Source organism: Microcaecilia unicolor, chromosome 2, assembly GCF_901765095.1.
Source record: "Microcaecilia unicolor chromosome 2, aMicUni1.1, whole genome shotgun sequence".
Classification (NCBI taxonomy): domain Eukaryota; kingdom Metazoa; phylum Chordata; class Amphibia; order Gymnophiona; family Siphonopidae; genus Microcaecilia; species Microcaecilia unicolor.
Window position 1 is genome coordinate 553,203,707 of NC_044032.1, and position 15,042 is coordinate 553,218,748.

General features: G+C 41.1%; 1 protein-coding gene across 1 annotated transcript in view; it reads right to left on the reverse strand.

Moving 5' to 3' along the window:
- Positions 1-15,042, reverse strand: part of LOC115461519 — a 66,642-nt gene that overhangs the window by 22,701 nt on the left and 28,899 nt on the right. Inside the window, exons 6-8 of the mRNA XM_030191373.1 lie at positions 10,537-10,636; positions 8,394-8,476; positions 5,428-5,524 (exon numbers count right to left, since the gene is read on the reverse strand). Coding sequence (XP_030047233.1) covers positions 5,428-5,524; positions 8,394-8,476; positions 10,537-10,636 — 280 coding nt within the window. The remainder of the gene's footprint in view (positions 1-5,427; positions 5,525-8,393; positions 8,477-10,536; positions 10,637-15,042) is intronic.

The window sequence follows — 15,042 nt, forward strand, 5'->3', positions numbered from 1 at the left end:
TGAAGTCTCTATGGGATGCTATCACAAATATACACTCATCTCTGGTGTCTATAATGGGACAACATTCTAGAGACATTACTGTGATTTCTCAAGTGGTCTTGACTCAGGTGCAAGTCACAGGTCAACAGTTCTCAGAATTGGATTTTCTGAAATCTAAAGTTCAGACTTTGGAAAACTTTGAGGTGGTCTCTATCAAAGATAGGAACTTTACACACAGACATCTGGAGTACCTGGAAAATCAGTCCAGGAGACATAATTTGAGATTTCTCAACTTTGTCTCCTCTCCTTTCTTCGGTGGAAATGTTCAAGAGATATATGGTGGATGTTCTAAAGCTGTGTTCAGAATCATTGCCCCCCCCCCCCCCCCCCCGATTACCAGAGTCCCAGTGAGGAAGAGGGTATTATGAATTTAACATCTTTTTTTGGAGACATCTTTAGATGTTATTACCCAGAGAACCACTTTGATAGTGACTTTCACCTTGGAATTGGACTGAAACAATATATTGAGACTTCCTTTTGATATCTTGAAACACTGTTTATGGGATCAAAAATTAGTTTTCCCTGATATAGCTAGAGAAACACAGATCAGACGTAAGGCTTTCTTGGCCTTTTGGCCCAAAATTCTAGCCTTAGGGGCTGATTTTGTATTAAGATATCCTTATTTATGTTACGTAGTATTTGAGGCTAAGCAATTAAACATTTTTGATCCCAAGCAACTGAAAGAATTTCTGATAGCCAAAGAGGAAGTGAAAATTGTGATGTGAATCCATACGCTCGCTGCTGAGGGTTGGCTGATAGAGGGGACTGGGATAATGTTCTCCTTAATGTAACTTATTTTCTTTTCTTTGCAAATAATTATTTTTTCTTGGATCCACTTTACTTCATTTGTGTTCGTAGTTGGTATTATTATTATTTCTTATTGGATATTTAATTTCCTTTGCGTTTAGTTTCTGAATTTTATTGTATCCTTTGTAGGAGGCTACTTCTGTTATATTGTATTAGGTAAAATAAATAAATAAAAAATAGAAAACAGAGAGTAGGATTAAATGGTCAGTATTCTCAATGGTGAAGGGTAGCTAGTGGGGTTCACCAAGGGTCTGTGCTGGGACCGCTGCTTTTTAACATATCTCTCTATATAAAACACACCTCCAACGTTCTAATGAAGCCTCAAGCCGGAAACTTGAAGCGGCATAGATATCCGGTTTGCCCATGAGTGATGACGTCGAGGGCAGAGCACTGACACTCAACGAATCAAGGAAGCCCATTGGTTAATCTCTGTTTCCACTCCACAACGCAGCCGTTATTCACATACACTCAAAAACCAAACAAAATCGCCACTGCACCCCATCCCCCCGCCCACAGTCCCCCTCACCCACCCTCCCGCAGCCGCTTGCTCACCATTCCGCCGCACCCCCTCTCCTCTCTGACTCTGGTCATGCAGCAGGACGATTACTACACATGAGTGGAAGTGACCCAATCAACTACAATGTAAGCAACGAAGCCCATTGGTTAATATCTGTTTCCACTCCCCAACACAGCCATCATTCCCATACACTCAAAACCAAGCACACCTAGGAGCTGCTAATCCACATTGTCGTTTTTTTTTCTCTTCTTCCATCTGGAACACATCTAAAGCTGTTTCTACTGGATAAACTGCACCTTAACAGGTAAAAGACAAAAGGTTTTTGTTTTTGGTTTCTTACTGCACACCTTTTTAATTTATTTGAAAGCTACCCATCTGTACATATGAATATCATTAAATCTAAATTAAATATCACTAAAACAACTTTAAAAATTATTCTACCTGGTAGAAACAGCAATTTTAAACTCTGTATTTTCAGATCATTTGTCAACAATACAAAGTTTATCCAGGTAAGTGCCTGTGGCTGCGTCAGCCCCGCCGTTGTCTGTCAATGTGTGTCACTGAAAGAGTATGAGGGAGCTCCAGCTGCCTGTGGGTCAGGACAGGACTTAGCTGCTGGACGCCAGAAGCAGTGTCTCCTTAGGTTGACGCAAATAGCAACCCCCTCCCCCCACCAAGCAGGGAGGGGAAAGGACTGTGGAACTGGGAGGGAGGGGGAGGGACCCTTGAACTGGTAGGGGGACCCTGGGACTGGGAGCGAGGGAGGGAAGGGGACCCTGGAACTGGGAGGGTGGGGACCCTGAAACTCTGAGGGGGTGGGGGGGACCCTGAAACTGGAAGGGACCCTGGAACTCAGAGGGAGGGGGGATGACCCTGGAACTCAGAGGGGGGATGACCCTGGAACGCGGAGGGATGGAGGGGGGACCCTGGAACTGGGAGGGAGGAGGGATGGGCCCCTGGCACACACTCTGATTCTCACACACACACTCTCTCTCTCACGGACACACTCGCACCCAGTCTCACTCTCTCTCTCTCTCTCTCTCTCTCTCTCTCACACACACACACACACTCGCACATTCACTCTCTCTCACACAGTCAATCTCACAAACACTCTCTCAAACATACACATTCCGAGGAAAACCTTGCTAGCGCCCGTTTCATTTCTGTCAGAAAAGGGCCTTTTTCACTAGTTTATAAATAATTTAAAGATGGGAATAACTAATGAGCTAATTAAATTTGCTGATGAAACAAAGTTATTCAAAGTTGTTAAATCACAAGAGGACCTTATGAGACTGGGAGACTGGGCATCCAAATGGCAGATGACATGTAATGTGAACAAGTACAAAGTGATGCTTGTAGGAAAGAAGAACCCAAACTATAGCTATGTGATGCAAGGTTTCACATTAGGAATCACCACTCAGGAAAAGGATCTAGGTGTCTTCATTGATGATACTTTGAAACCCTCTGCTCAGTGTGCAGCAGTGGCTAAGAAAGCAAATAAAATGTTTGTAATTATTAGGAAAGGAATGGAGAATAAAACTAAGAATATTATAATGCCTTTGTATCACTCAATGCTGGGACCACATCTTGAATACTGTGTACAATTTTGGTCACTGCATCTCAAAAAAGATATAGCGGAATTAGAAAAGTTACAGAGAAGGGCGGTGAAATTAATAAAGGGAATGGGATAACTTCCCTATGAGGAAAGGCTGAAAAGGCTAGGGGAGGCTGAGGGGAGTTATAATAGAAATCTATAAAACACTATGTGGAGTGAAAATGGCAGAAGTGAATCACTTGTTTATTCTTTCTAAAAATACAAGGATAGGGGGCACACAATTAAGCTATTAAGTAGTACATTTAAAACAAATTGGAGAAAATATCTCTTGCTCAACATGTAAATAAACTCTGAAATTCATTGCTAGAGAATATGGTAACACCAATTAGCTTAGCAAGGTTTAAAAAAGGTTTGGATAATTTCCTATAAACCATTATTAAAATGGACTTGGGAAAATCCAGTACTTTTTTATGGATAAGCAGCATAAAATCTGTTTTACTCTTCTGATATATTGCCAGGCACTTGACCTGGATTGGCCACTTTTGGAAACAGGATACTGGGCTTTATGGACCTTTGCTCTGTCCCAGTATGGCAAGGGTTATGATTTTATATTCTCTTCGCCTCCCCTTTGCTCCAGGTTTCTCTATTCTCTCTGCTTCCTATCCCAGGTCCAGCATCTTTTTCTTTCTCTGAACATCCCCACACACAGGTCTGGCATCTCTCCCACCCCTCCCCACCGGCACCCACCAGTCCTCCAAATGTGCAGCAGGTTGTCAGAAAAGGCAGTAATGAAAACAAACTGCCTCCATGCAATTCATTGCCGGAGAACGTGGTGAAGGCGGTTAGCTTAGCAGAGTTTAAAAAGGGGTTGGACGGTTTCCTAAAGGACAAGTCAATAAACCGCTACTAAATGGACTTGGGAAAAATCCACAATTCCAGGAATAACATGTATAGAATGTTTGTACGTTTGGGAAGCTTGCCAGGTGCCCTTGGCCTGGATTGGCTGCTGACATGGACAGGATGCTGGGCTTGATGGACCCTTGGTCTTTTCCCAGTATGGCATTACTTATGTACTTATGTACTTCACTATCAATTATAATGTTCTATTACATATTGTGTTGACATTGTATTGTAAGTAGTATACTTTACCATACTTTGTATTGTTATTTTAATATTTTTACTAGTAGCGCTATAGAAATGTCAAGTAGTAGTAGTAGTAGTGGAATCCTGTGCAGAAGGAATGGATCCTCAGAAGCTTAGCCGAGATTGGGAGGCGGGGCTGGTGTTTGGGTGGTGGGGCTAGTTCTGGGCAAGACTTCTACGGTCTGTGTCCTGAAAATGGCAGATACAAATCAAGGTAAGGTATACACAAGAAGTAGCACATATGAGTTTATTTTGTTGGGCAGACTAGATGGGCCGTGCAGGTCTTTTTCTGCCGTCATCTACTATGTTACTATGTTACTGCTGTAATTGCCTATTGTTCATGTTTGATCTATTCTTACTGTACACCACCTTGAGTGAATTCCTTCAAAAAGGCATTCACATGGTGGTGAGAAATCCAAGCAGCAATGTCAGACAGTTAGGCTGTCATTTGGGCCTGGATTCCTGCTGAAATTTCTGGTGTGCAGAGACGGATCTGGGAGTCATCAGCATAAAGGTGATACTGAAAACCATGGGATGAGATCAGAGCACCAAGGGAAGAAGTATAGATGGAGAAAAGAAAAGGTCTCAAGATAGAGCCCTGAAGTACACCAACTGATAGTGGGATAGAAGTGGAGGAGGATCCACTAGAGCATACACTAAAAGTGTGATGGGAGAGATGGGAAGAAAACCAGGAAAGAACAAAGCTCTGAAATCCAAGTGAGGACAGCATATCAAGGACTAGGTGGTGATCAACAGTGTCAAAAGCAGCAGATAGATCAAGAAGGATAAGGATAGAATAGAGACCATGCTGCTCCCCTGTGAATGCCCTTGCATTAATCATTTACAGACCAGTGCTGAATGCTCAGCAAGCATTTACCAGCCTAAGTGCTAGTACTCTATATATTTGCACAAGCAATCGACATGTAATTTTAAATCCCATGTTATAGAATGAGGCGGTAATGCATAAGTGGCAGCCAGCATGCATTAATTACCATGCGCTAACTGCAATGTGCAGTCCAGCCCAATCTCTGCCCAGACCCCACCCAGACTCCACCCCATCCCATCCCACGATTAGCAGTTAGCATGGGAGTTTTAGCTCTCTGTTTTTAATATGCATTAACTGTTAGCACAGTCCAGTGCTAAAGGTTAATGCATGCTAGATCCTGTGGTAACTGCTTGACATAATTTAGTAAAATGGCCCTATATGTGCTATTCAAAATTTCCCTCTTACATCTATAGGGCATAGTTTGCTGACCCTGCTTTTCTATGCTGCCTAATAAAAGTAATTACATTGATAAACAGGATTTCTAGACACAGTTATTAGCAGCTTTATAAGGTATAAGTGCAAAATAAGCAATATGTTCACCTCCAAAAGCAGCTGCTCTGCAATGAGTGGGATAACTTGACTAGATCCCATTTCCTCCTTATTTTCGGGGACCATTTGCTTTTGTCCATAAGGCTGTCTAAAAACAATTTAATCAAGGAAAACATTAAGCAAATAGTTCAAGGCATCATGCATTAGAGAGGGCAATTTTGAAAGCTCATGCAGGGTTTGCAGTCCAACTAGTACATAATTCCAGCAAAGCTGCAATCGCAGTTTCAGAGAGATCCCCACCCCCCTGTGGAGCTTTCCTTTGAAAATGCAGGCAGCCGCAGGAACAGGACTTGCTCATCAGCATGTACATTTGCAGCTGCAAATATACCCACAGGAATGAGGCTTCCAAATGAAATCCCCACGCAGCTCTTTGTTGCCCCATCCCAAGAAGCTGCAGCCCTAGGCAACTGACTGGCCACGCCTAATGGTTGGGCCAGCTCTGCCCCTGACCTAACCTCACCCATTATCAACCATGGAGAAAAGTACCCATGTTGGTAACAACATGAGTACTCTTGCGCTTATTGATAGAGGGCAATGTTTAGTGAGTCTTTTCCTGCAAGTAAGTGTAACACTCCCTCCAGAGTGTTCTCTAGATTCAAGGAAGTGGGGGCAACTCTGTTGTTTTCCCCCGATAGATAGATAGATAGATAGACAGGGCTTGACAAATCTCAGGCGCCAGGTCACCATGGGGCCTAGAAATTGCACACTGGTGCCCGGGATTTAATGCCTCTCAGAAGTTTAAGGGGGGTTTTTTTGTAACACTATCTAGCATCTGTTATGCTTCTGCATGGCGATTTGGCTCTCTATGTAAGCATGAGCTGTGTGGTGCAGGAAGCTCGGGAGTCTCGCAGGACTTGAAACACTGCCAGACCCGCCCAAACTTCCTGTACTGCAGGGCTCAAGTTTACAGGAGAGCTGAATCGCAGTGGGGGCTAGGAAGCATGCTGCAAAAGCAGCCTGCAAGGTGAGGGGAATCAAGTTTCAAATTTATTATTAACTTACTATCCTGCCTAACAGGATATACCATCTGGGTGGCATACAGACTAAAAGCAGGCTAGGTAAACAGATTAACCAAACAAAAAACACAATAGTAAAGAAAGGAAGAGCTCCAATGTATGATAGCAAAGGAGGGGGAGGTAGAAAATATTAGGTACTCTGCTCTTGTATCAGGACTCACAGGGGCTCAACTGATTCCTCAAAGTAATACAAAAAGAAATATTTATGGAATCATGGAAAAGGCATCTCGGAACAGAAATGTTTTAAGATCTGATTTGAAAGTATCCAAGGAGGTACACTGTCATAAATGAATGGGCAATGCATTCCAAAGTTCGTTACATGCCTAGTGTATTCATGGTGTAGTTCCATATAAGTAGGTACATTGAGGCGTTGAAGATGTGCAGATCTAAGGATTTGTGTGGGAAGATAAGGTACTAGATAGCAACAGTACTTTATATGAAATACAGTGCGTGATAGGTATCCAATGTGTATTTTTAAGATGAGTGATATGATATGATCAAATGTTTTGAGACTTGCTTTACTGTAAGAACTCTAATGAAAAAAACTCAGTTGAACAAGATCAGATCATCAGTACTTCAGCATCCCACATCTGTCTGTCCCTTTTCGGAGAGGAAGATGGCTGTACTCTAGTAGCGGGCTCCTCTGCACCCACTTCTATCCCAACTGGGGTGTCTTTTTCCATCAGGCACTCGTCTCTTCAAGACTCCCTGATGGAGGAGATCTCTCTCTCTCTCATTTTCCTCTGCCCATTAAGCAGGGGATACAGCATCCAGCCACCCCAGACCCTCTGGCTTTACTCCGGAACTCCCCATCAGTACTTCAGGTCTAGGTGGGGGCTGGGCAACCAAAAACCCAGATTTACATTGTAAAGCCCTTTTACTTACTTCTCCGCCCTGCCTTTAGAGGCTGGCCTCCCCTCATCACCACCCCTCAGGCTGGTTATATCCACGTCAATCCTTCAGGAGGGAGGAGTCACATGTAGTTTTGACAATCCTCATTGGTGGAAGGTACTCTGGGATGAGGAACTGGGCAAATTCCAAGGATGAGACAAAAGAGAATGGAGAATGGAACACCAATAGCACTAAAATGAGAAGGATATTAATTTCCACCTGAAGCAGTCACCTTCCCCTTAGATAGAGCCCTCAGGTGCTGGCGACTGCCAGGGCCTGGATATACAAGGTCACTGTCTTGGCTGTACTACTGGACACAGCAAAAACATAGACCCATACTTAGGAAAGGCTGAAGATGTAACAGGAGGGCCAGTTCAGCTGATGGAGCACACAGAAAACAAAAACAGCAGGGAATCAATGTCTGGAAAATACCAAGATCACCATAGGGAATCAAGAGTAGATGGAAGTCAATGGGATCAGAAAACAAGATGGTACATGTTCTGGCAAAGAAGGCATGTGAGGTCTAAAAAAAAAATATATATATGTACACATCATGACAAGAAATGTTCTCAACTAAGATGGCCCCTGAAAGGAAGTGGGAACCATAGAGTAGGTAAAAGTGATTAAACTGGCCAGAAGAACTACACTAATACCTGCTAGTGCAGGGGTGAACAACCATGGTCCTCAAGGGTCACAACCCAGATGGGTTTTCAAGATTTCAACAATGAATATGCAGGAGATAGATTTGCAAGTACTGCTTCCACTGTATGTAAATAGATCTCCTGCACATTCATTGTGCAAATCTTGAAAACCTGACTGGGTTGCGAAGACCATGGTCACTCACCACTGTGTTAGTGGGAAGGCAGATATTCACTCCAAGTCCTCTAAGAAACAGAGCAATCCATAGGCTGGCAGCAGAACCTCATAATTGTCATAAATACTAGCATATAATAAAACGCATTAAAACTCGTTTATATAGGCAGTTTAAATATGATTTCTAGTAAATGGCCTAGCAACAGAGAACTGTTTCACTGTAGCATTAAAGGATACTGTGTATTGTCATAGCTTTTCGATTCTCGTTTTAAGTAGTCGTCCATCAGCTCCTCTACCATTTCATCAAGTAATGCTCGAACCTCAAAGAAAGGGCATTTTATTAATGGCAAAAACATTGACAAATATGAAGATGGATAATGAGAATATATTTTATTGCTTAAAAGAATACACTTTAATTTCCCTGTTCCTATTATGTTCCCATTACATCACAGTTGATGCTGTTTTAATCAAGGTTAACCAATCTAGACAGTCTAATCTAATACAGTATTATTATAAACCAATAATCCAAAATGCCTTTACTCTTTCACTTCATTCCACCCCCACCTGCCTCTGCAAGAAAACTTGTTCTAAAATGTGTGACTCAGTAAAATGTTCGAGTGTGTATTAAGGTATTTAATATGTATAAAATAAATTTTATTGAGGACATAGTAAAAAATCTTGTTCTCAATAGTGCCGCACATTACTACTACATGGTCAATAACACGGAAAAGTGGACCATCCAAGCAAGCCAGTTTAGAATCCACCAGCCCCTTCCCACTGGAATTCCCTCCCTCATGAAATCCGCGCAGAATTGTCTTTCAAAAAATTTAAAGCGGCTTTAAAGGCTTGGCTATTTTGTCAGGCCTTTGATTTCCAGAATTAGCTGTTTGCTGCTCATCACTGCTGGTACAATCCAAACCCTCCTTTTCCCTTATAATTAGGCCTCTTCCTCCTTTACCTTCCACTATCCCCTACCACTATCCTGTTTTTATGGGCACACTCTAACTCTATTTGTTTGTGGATTACTTTCATTTCAGTATACTTTAGTTCCTTTCTCTTTTCTGGTATTGTATATTTTTATTAGATTGTAAACTACCTAGATCTACAAAAGGCGGTGTCTAGGTTAGGTGCACTTAGGCCAGATTCTGCAATTCTGCCTCCAACTTTTGGGAAAACAGGCCCTGGCCACACCTCCTTTTTTAGATAAGTGCTAAAAAAGTTAGGTTTGTTAATCAATAAAGTTGCACACACATCTTGGGTGCATGCCCAAATTTCAGCGTGCAACTTTGGATGTGCTATATAGAATCCAAAGGATACATGCAGTCCACAGGATTCTATATATCACACCAAGATTTCTGCACAGAAATCAAAGTGTATTCAATAACAATGCGTGTAACTTAATTGGTTAGCAAGCTAATTGGATGTTAACAAAAAATTAGCACTAATTAGCATTTATTAGAATTTACATGCAGTACTTGCTAAGCGTATTCTGTAATGTGCTGTGCGTAAATTCTTAGTGGTATAGTTGAAAAAGTGGGCGTGGTTATAGGCATGGAATGGGTGGGTCATGGGTGTTTCTAAAGTCTATGCATGTTGTTATAGAATACACCCGCTCTGTGCCTAATTTCAGCATCAGGATTATACCAGGTTTTAGTTGGCATAATTGACCGTGACTAAATTTAGTCGCATGGACCAGCGCTCAGCGTATTCTATAAAGTATCCTGAAATTAAAGCATACTTTATAGAATACGCTTCGATTTCTGCACTGAAATCTTGGTGTGATATATAGAATCTAGCCCTATATGTGCATAACTTTACACACATATCAGATGCACTATTTTATAAGCACCTATTTCATGTATAAAGTACTCTTTACACTCACAAACGGCTTTTAAAATTGCCTTAATTCACAATATAGCATTACCCAGCTAAATATCCTGCTCATGCCATGCTTCCAGTCCGGCTCCCTTTTTGCAAAGATAATTGTGTGGGGTTGATTTTATCTCGGTAAAAACTGAGTTTGGTAAAAACTGAGTTTACCAACATTAAATGTGTTGAATACTGACTGCCAATATCTGCTAAAAAGGAATTTGTCAAACTCATTGATCTTTAAACGCATACTATAAATGGGGTAAAAAGCACAGTATCCCATTTCCAAGTTTTCGTGGTGAGGATAGGGGGATTTTGGTGATCTTCAGATAAAGATGAAGATAAACCAATCCACTGTCAGTGAGGGAAGTTCTATTAAAATTTGAGAACACTGATAGGAATATTAACCAAAATGGTTTAATATAAATATAGACCAAGATCTAAAACAGTTAAACATACATGTGACAATGTAATAAAAAAGAAAAAGAAAATTTTAAAAATACACGCATACCATATTAATGTCTCGTATCTGATAGGGTTCAGCTCCCACAAGCACAGATTCACCCAGATATGGTCTTAGCTTCTGTTCAGTTTTTCTATAAAGCTCTTCTCTGAAAAACAACACACAAAGAAAGTAAAGCAGGGTAAACTGATGGGTCAGCAGCCTTGCAGATGATCTAGATTTGTTTTCCAGGCCTGGCTTCTAATGCTCAGATTAGCCAGGGCTCAGGACACTGTGATGGGAGTGTTTGCAGCCCCCAACCACCGCACCCACTGCGGAGTAAGTCTTTGCCATTCCATACCAGTGACATCTATTGGCCAGATTCAGGGTACATGTATACTGGGTGAGCTGTAGTCTCAGGACCTTCACTGTGATAGTTCATCTAGATAGAGGTGAGGTGGGAGGAGGGAGGAATTTAAATAATGGAGGAAAAAAAATCCCAAGTATTAAAAGCTTGTAAAGTATTTACAAATGAAAGTTCATGGCACTACAGTGACAAAACAACATATTTAATTCCCTTGCCTTGGTTGCCTTCCTCATAGGAGGCTTATAAACAAACTCAGCAGGCTAGTGTTAGGACATAAAGTGGTAAACTGGACTGGGAACTGCTTGACTGACAGATGGCAGAGGATTGTGATAAATGGAGTCAGTTCAAAGGATAGAAATGTAAGTAGTGGAGTGCCTCAGGGATCAGTACTGGAGCCGATTCTATTCAACATATTTGTGAGCAGCATTGCTGGAGGGTTAGAAGGCAAAGTTTGCCTTTTTGCGGATAACACCAGGATTTGCAACAGAGCGGACTCCATGTAGGGAGTGGACAACATTAGAAGAATGGTCGAATGTTTGGCAGTTAAAATTTAATGCGAAGAAGTGCAAAGTGATTTTTACAAGGGGGTGAGGCACTGGAATGCACAGATCAGGAGAGAGACCTTGGAGTGATAATGTCAGAGGATCTCAAGGCAGCAAAACAATGCAACAAGGTGGTAGCTGTTCCCTGAAAAATGCTAGGCTGCATAGACAGAGGTGTAACCAGCAGAAGAAAGGAGATATTGATGCCCCTGTACAAGTCATTGGTGAGACCCCACTTGGAGTACTGTGTCCAGGTTTGGAGGCCATATCTCTTCAAGGACATAAAAAGACTTGAGACAGTTCAGAGGATGGTGGCAAAAATGGTACAGGATTTATGCCATAAGATGTATGAGAAGAGACTGGAGGAATTGAATGTATAAGCTAGAGAAAAGGAGACAGAGAGGTAATATGATACAGACACTTAAGTACTTGAAAAGTATTAATATTCAAACAATCCCAGAGTGGTAGAACTAGAGGACATGAATGGGGGTTGCAGGGAGGTAGACTTAGGAGTAACATCAGGAAATACTTTTTCACAGAGAGAGTGGTAGACTCCTGGAAAGCCCTTCCAGGAGAGGTGGTAGAGTCAAAAACAGTGAGCAATTTCAAAAATGCATGGGATAGACAAAGGGCATGCCTAAATAGAAAGCGGATGGAAGCACAACATGGCTGTTGAGGTGCTATGTTGGTCAAGAGTAGTGGAAACTGAGGCCAATGCTGGACAGACTTCTACGGTCTATGTCTCGCAAATGGCAAAAGACTGAAAAAAGACAAGCCAAATCCAGCATGTGGGAACTGGGGTCAATGCTGCACAGACTTCTGCGGTCTGTATCCTACAAATGCCAAAAGACAAAGAAGATTCGGAAACACTTGCATTGGGGGAACCAAGGTCAATGCCGGACAAACTTCTATGCTCTGTGTCCTGCAAATAGCAAAAGACTGAAAGAAGACAAGCTAAATCCAGCATGGAGGAATTGAGGCCATTGCTTGACAGACTTCTTCGGTCTGTGTCACACAAATGGCAAAAAAATTGAAAGAAGATTCATAAACTCTAGCATTGGGGGAACCAAGGCTAATGCCAGACAGACTTCTATGGTCTTTGTCTCGCAAATGGCAAAAGACTGAAAGAAGATAAGCCAAATCCATCATGGAGGAACTGAGGCCGATGCTGGACAGACTTCTACAGTCTGTGTTCTGTAAATGACAAAAGACTGAAAGAAGATTCAGCAACTTCAGCACTGGGGGGAACCAAGGCTGATGCCGGAGACACTTCTATGTTCTGTGTCCCTCAAATGGCAAAAGACAGGTGAAGCTTCGGCAACTCCAGTGTTGCAGATCACTTTATTGTCACATGCCCATGCTGTGAGTGAGGGTGCTGTGCAGCTCAGGTTGGAGAGGAAGATATAACATAACATAATGTCTTATATTCTGCCATAAACATTTCAGTTCTTTGCGTATCACAGTCAAGAAGCTGATCAGTACTAAGAAGTACAATAGTTATTGAGATAAAAGCAAAATACAGTAATAATATAAACAGAAGAACAATATTATAAAGAATAAACCACTTATGCCAACATAATCTATTTCTTTAACATCAATTTTCTAAATAGACAAGTTTTAATCAAACTCCTAAAATACCTGTAATCCCTAGCAGTTAACAGAAAATGACTAACATTTTTATCTATTCTTGCTGCTTGAAATGATAACAGGTTTTCCAGTAGTTTAATCCTTTTTTTGTACAAGCAGATGAAGATGGTTTTGCTCAAAGTATTTACAAATATGGCAGAGATTCCATATAAGTACAAAAGATCTTTGTATAATCAGGTTAACTTGCAGTTCTAAAGAAAATTTGGAATCAAAAAGTACCTCTAAAAATCTTATAGTGGTGGAAAGTTGATAAACCATTTGATTTATAGTGATACCAGTTTCCTCGTGAACAGTAGAATTATTTAATAAATAAAAATTTGGTTTTGTTTGTGTTTAGTTTTAGTCTATGCATAGCCATCCATTTTTCAATGATACCAATGACTTTAGAAATGTTATTGGAATCTGATAACAAAGAATGGGTAGGCAACAAAACAGTTATATTGTTGGCATAGCTATAAAAAACCAGAAGCCTAATTTTTCCAACTCAAAGCCTAAAGAGTGTGCATATACTTAAAAAGTAGGGGAGATAGAGAAGAACCTTGCGGAACACTGCAAGGAATACTCCAGCTATCTGAAACAGTTTTGCATCTTAGCCCTATATGACTGGACCTATGGACTTGACATCTTGACTGATAAGCTGAATACTGTCAGCAATACTTGGAGTACTGGTTATAACCATGTATCTTCCCCATTATGTTTGGCTGCTTATGGTTCGCATAGTGGAAACTTGACATCCAGCATTTAAGCATGGGTGACTGGAACTTGCCCTGGCAGGCATGGCTCTGGCCACCTTGTTTGACAGACTGGATGGATTGTGTGGGTCTTTATCTGCGATCATTTACTGTGTTACTGTAGGTGAGCATTTCTTTCAGTCTCCTGACATTTGTTTTTAAAATTTTTCATGGGATTGCTCCCAATTACATTCAGGTGTATGGGACTAGATCAGTGGTTCTCAGCCTGGTTCTTGGAACACACCTAGCAAGTCAGGTTTTCAAGATACCCCAAATGAATATGCATGAGATAGATTTGCATACAATGGAGGCAGTGAATGCTAATTGTGGATATTTTGAAAAACAGACTGGCTTGGTGTATCCCGAGGATTGAGTTGAGACCCTCTGGACTAGATATACGCTAATATAGTCTTTACACTCTCAAACTAATATACAATGGACTATTCCCTCTTCTAGGGATATTAGGTTAGTTTCTTCCCAGGAATGTACAACATCTGGGAGAGTTCCTCAACTGAAATAGTTTATTTTTGTATTTGAAATTTGAAAGGCATTATTTGATTTTCAGAAGAAATTGAAAACATGATTGTTTGATCATGCTTTTTGAATTTCTGTTTATATTTAATATGTATTTCATCTTTCTTAGTTGGTTTTATTATTTTTATTATAATTGTAATCTGACAGTAATATTTTCAATATATTATGCCTAATGTGTATTTAATTTATATTGTTAACTTATTGTTTTCTTTATGTTGTACTATAATTTTGTTTATTATTTTGCATATGTATCTTTTAGGTTATGTAATAGTCACCTAGATCCTTTGGGTGTCCTTTTACTAAGGTGCGCTGAAAAATGGCTTGCAGTAGTGTAAGAGTGGGTTTGGGGCGTGCGCCAATCCATTTTTCAGCACACCTGTAAAAAAGGCCTCTTTAAAATTTTTGCCGAAAATGGACGTGCGGGAAAATCAAAATTGGTGCGCATCCATTTTGGGTCTGAGACCTTACCGCCAGCCATTGACCTAGCGGCATAGGAGTCAACTTTTCAAATTTATTGGGGGTGCTAAGCCCAGTGGAAATAACCCTTCCTTGGACACATACAAGGAGTTTTCTCAATATTGGGGGTGCTCAAGCACCCACAGAGTCGGCTCCTTTGCCTAGCGGTAAAGTCTCATGCGGTAACCGGGCGGTAATAACCTACGTGCGTCAAATGCCACTTGGCACGCGTCTGATAATAAAAATTATTTTTTGAATGCATGTATCTGATGTGTGCCAAAAATGAAATTACCGCAAG